Below are 3,275 nucleotides of genomic sequence, written 5' to 3'. Positions count from 1 at the left end.
TTTTTCCCCTTCCTCCTTTAACATAGAGTCCCGCCATTCTCTAATTTTACTTCTAAGGATCCCGAGTTTTCTAATCAAGAACACATCCGGAGCCAAACCTGGTTCGGAGAATGAAGTGCATGTTTCCTCCACAAGCTCTTTGAAACCGGGCTTATCGAGCCAAGAGTTGAAGATACGGAAGGGACGGGCTCCAAAATTCACCGATTTGGTGTGCAAGATAATAGGGCAATGGTCCGACCATTCTCTTGAAAGAGCCTGACAGCGGGCCTCCGGCCACTTGTTGAAGAATTCCGAGTTAACCAGGAATCTGTCAAGTTTACTAACCTTCTTACTATTCTCCGAGCACCACGTGAAATCCTTACCTCTCATGTGATATTCCAAAAGGCCAGCGTCAAAAATGAACGAGTTGAAATTATTAGCACATGCCGGTTTAAAGGAACAACCTCTCCTTTCTTCCCGAGCCCGAACCGAGTTAAAATCACCACCCACCACCCAAAGCCCATCGTTATTGATAATCAATTCGGTCAAGACGTCCCATAAATCTTTTTTAGCTTGAATCCCTTGCGGAGCGTACACATTCAGAACGTTAAGAGTTTCGTTACTACCGATCACATTTCCCCTAACATGAATGAAATTTCTATCCTTTGAGGATCCCGTCATCTTGAAACAACTTTCATCCCAAAGGCAAGCCAAACCCCCCGACAGACCTGTAGAATCCACAGTCACCAACCCGAACGAACCTTTCCCCCAAAAATTACTCAGATCCGACCGAGATAAACCACTATGCTTGGTCTCCTGAATCGCCACAAAGTTTAACCCATGAACCCGCCTGAGCTCCCTAATCCAATTCGCCTTAAGGCCGCCCCCCAAACCTCTAATATTGACAGACAAGAAATTCATAATTGGACTTCATTAATACCTGAAGTGAGGATCGACTTCTTGACATAGGCTCCATGCTTCCTGAGATCAACTCCAATTTTGGCTCCGATCTCGATAGTTTCTTCAACTTCCTTGTCTACTTGATCAGACTGATCCAACGAATCAGCAACAAACCCGGATTCCAGAGACCCCAAGCGGACCTCATGCTCCTCACCGAGGTCGCCACTGGTATTGAGGTCAAAACCACCAATCTTCCCCTCATCTGGCTTTGACAGATCCTCGTCACAGATGTGAGACCGAGAAGTGAAGCCCACGAAGCCAAACCCCACTTCAGCAGCCTCGACAGAACCCCTGGGCCTTTATTTCGGCCTAAGTTCCACTGGTGAAGCTTCTTTACTACCTTGGGCCTTAGACTTCCTGGACTTGAAGCCCAAAGTGGGCCTTCTGCTGGACCGATTAGCACTTACCCCATTGCAATTAAAGCCCAAACTGGCACAAGGATTAAAGTTAATACCACACCCGGGCCCCACAGGATCCACGACTTTTGGATTACCCTCCATTTCAAAAGTCTTCCTTCCACCCACCTCCTTATCACGTGCGCCGTCATTTTCTCTTTCCCCATGCATGGGAATTTCCATTGCATGGGAATCAACTTCCTCGGCAACCGAAACGCCTTCACCCCCTGTTCTTTCGCATTCCTGTTGCTGCCCGTTCAATTCCTTACTCCCGGAGGACGCGTGACCGATCACCGGAGAGGACATCATCGGAGACGGCGTATCACAAAAGGAGCGAACCGGAACACCAAGACAATCCGGATTCCAAACGTCTAGCTCTTCCTCGACCCGGATTCTGTACAACCTGGACTTCCATTTAATCGTTACCACCTCATTAATTCTATCAGCTTCCCCAGCCAGAATCCCAACCCTGCAGAAAGAAATATCATGTTCCTCCTCCAAGCTTTTAGGAACATGGAGAACCTTCCCAAAAAGAGCACCAATTTGACTCAACATATCGGGTTCCAGAAGATGAAGAGGGATGCCAGTCAACTTGAGCCAGGCTACCCTTTCCAGATGAAATGACTGACCATTCCAACCTTCAAGTTTAGAAAACCACGGTTCCCACACATTCTTGGCCTCCAAAAAATCAATGGCCGCTGCTTTGTCGAAAAAGGAAATAAGGATAGTCAAGCCACCCAAATACTGAATTCTAGTGTAATCAATCTTCGCGATCCTCATGAGTTTGTCAAAATCCACAAGAGTTTCCAGATTCGCCGTCCTGCCAATGACCGCTAAACCATGCATATTAGAGAAAGCATCAGTTCTGTCCGGAGCAACGACAGATTTTGACGTTTCCCCTTCGGCATGCCCCTCCGTATCAAAGTTCCCACCACTACCAACTTTAGACGACCCCCTTCCCAACACTTCGCTGTAACTCCTGTAATCCCTGAAATTGGAATTGAAACCTTTACGTCCATCGACAATACCGGCAGCCGACGGACCCTGATCCTTGACCACTGGTTTATCTACAAACCCCGCGTTTTCAATAGCGAACCTAGCAATATTAATTTTCAGATTGTTATCACCCATCTTGACTCCCCTCAGCAACTTCTCCAGGTCACGTCTATCCTTGACGTCTTTAAAACTAGCAAAACCAAACCCGGATCCGTTCTTGTCTCGTTTTTTTGCCACAAACGTCCCAGCTAAATCACCATACGTTTCCAAGGCCTTCCTCAGATCCCACGGCCTACATCCTTCAGGAAGATTTGATACAAAGAACTTGGTCACAGAAAACCTATCCGCCGAAGAACCCATTGAAGCCACACAACGGACCCGGGCTCCTTGGCCAAAACTCCACACGAAGAAGTGTTAATGGGATTCGAATCAGGTCTAGCTGAACCTATACTCGATAGTCGCGACCGATATCAGACCCACTAAGCCAACCGGTGAAGAACGTCCAAAGGAGCCAACGAACAAGACACAGCAGAGCGAAAGAAGGAGCTGCAGGTAACTTAGGATGAACGGTCGAGCCTGAAGATCCGGCGACCCCTCACACTAAATCGCCCTTAGACTCAGAGAAGAGAGAAAAAAACATTTATTTAAGGATTAGTTATTTAGTATTTGTTTGTATTTGTTTATTAATTAGTTATTATTATTATTATTATTATTATTATTATTATTATTATTATTGTTTTTATGATATAGTATTTATTATTAGTTTTTATTGTTATATTTTATCAAATTATATTTATAGCTGTAACAAAAGCTATATAAAAATAAGTACTTTTTTACAAAATTATTATCATTTAATAATTTACATACCGAGGTTTAATCTATACTCCCCCCAAATGTAGCAGGTTGTGCTATCCAAGACTTATACATATTTTGACGTGATTCAAA

General features: G+C 44.9%; 1 protein-coding gene across 1 annotated transcript; it reads right to left on the bottom strand.

The window, feature by feature from the left end:
- Positions 1 to 896: 896 nt before the first annotated feature.
- Positions 897 to 2,690, bottom strand: LOC110931553. Its single transcript, XM_022174939.1, has 2 exons — positions 1,347 to 2,690; positions 897 to 1,145 (listed from the first exon to the last, which is right to left on the bottom strand). Exons 1-2 carry the CDS (start codon positions 2,688 to 2,690, stop codon positions 897 to 899), a joined length of 1,593 nt encoding a protein of 530 aa, XP_022030631.1.
- Between the last annotated feature and the right edge of the window lie 585 nt (positions 2,691 to 3,275).

The sequence above is a fragment of the Helianthus annuus genome, chromosome 15 (genome assembly GCF_002127325.2).
Source record: "Helianthus annuus cultivar XRQ/B chromosome 15, HanXRQr2.0-SUNRISE, whole genome shotgun sequence".
Lineage (NCBI taxonomy): Eukaryota > Viridiplantae > Streptophyta > Magnoliopsida > Asterales > Asteraceae > Helianthus > Helianthus annuus.
Note: the sequence above shows the minus strand (reverse complement) of the source record. Positions and strands in the feature narration are given on the sequence as shown.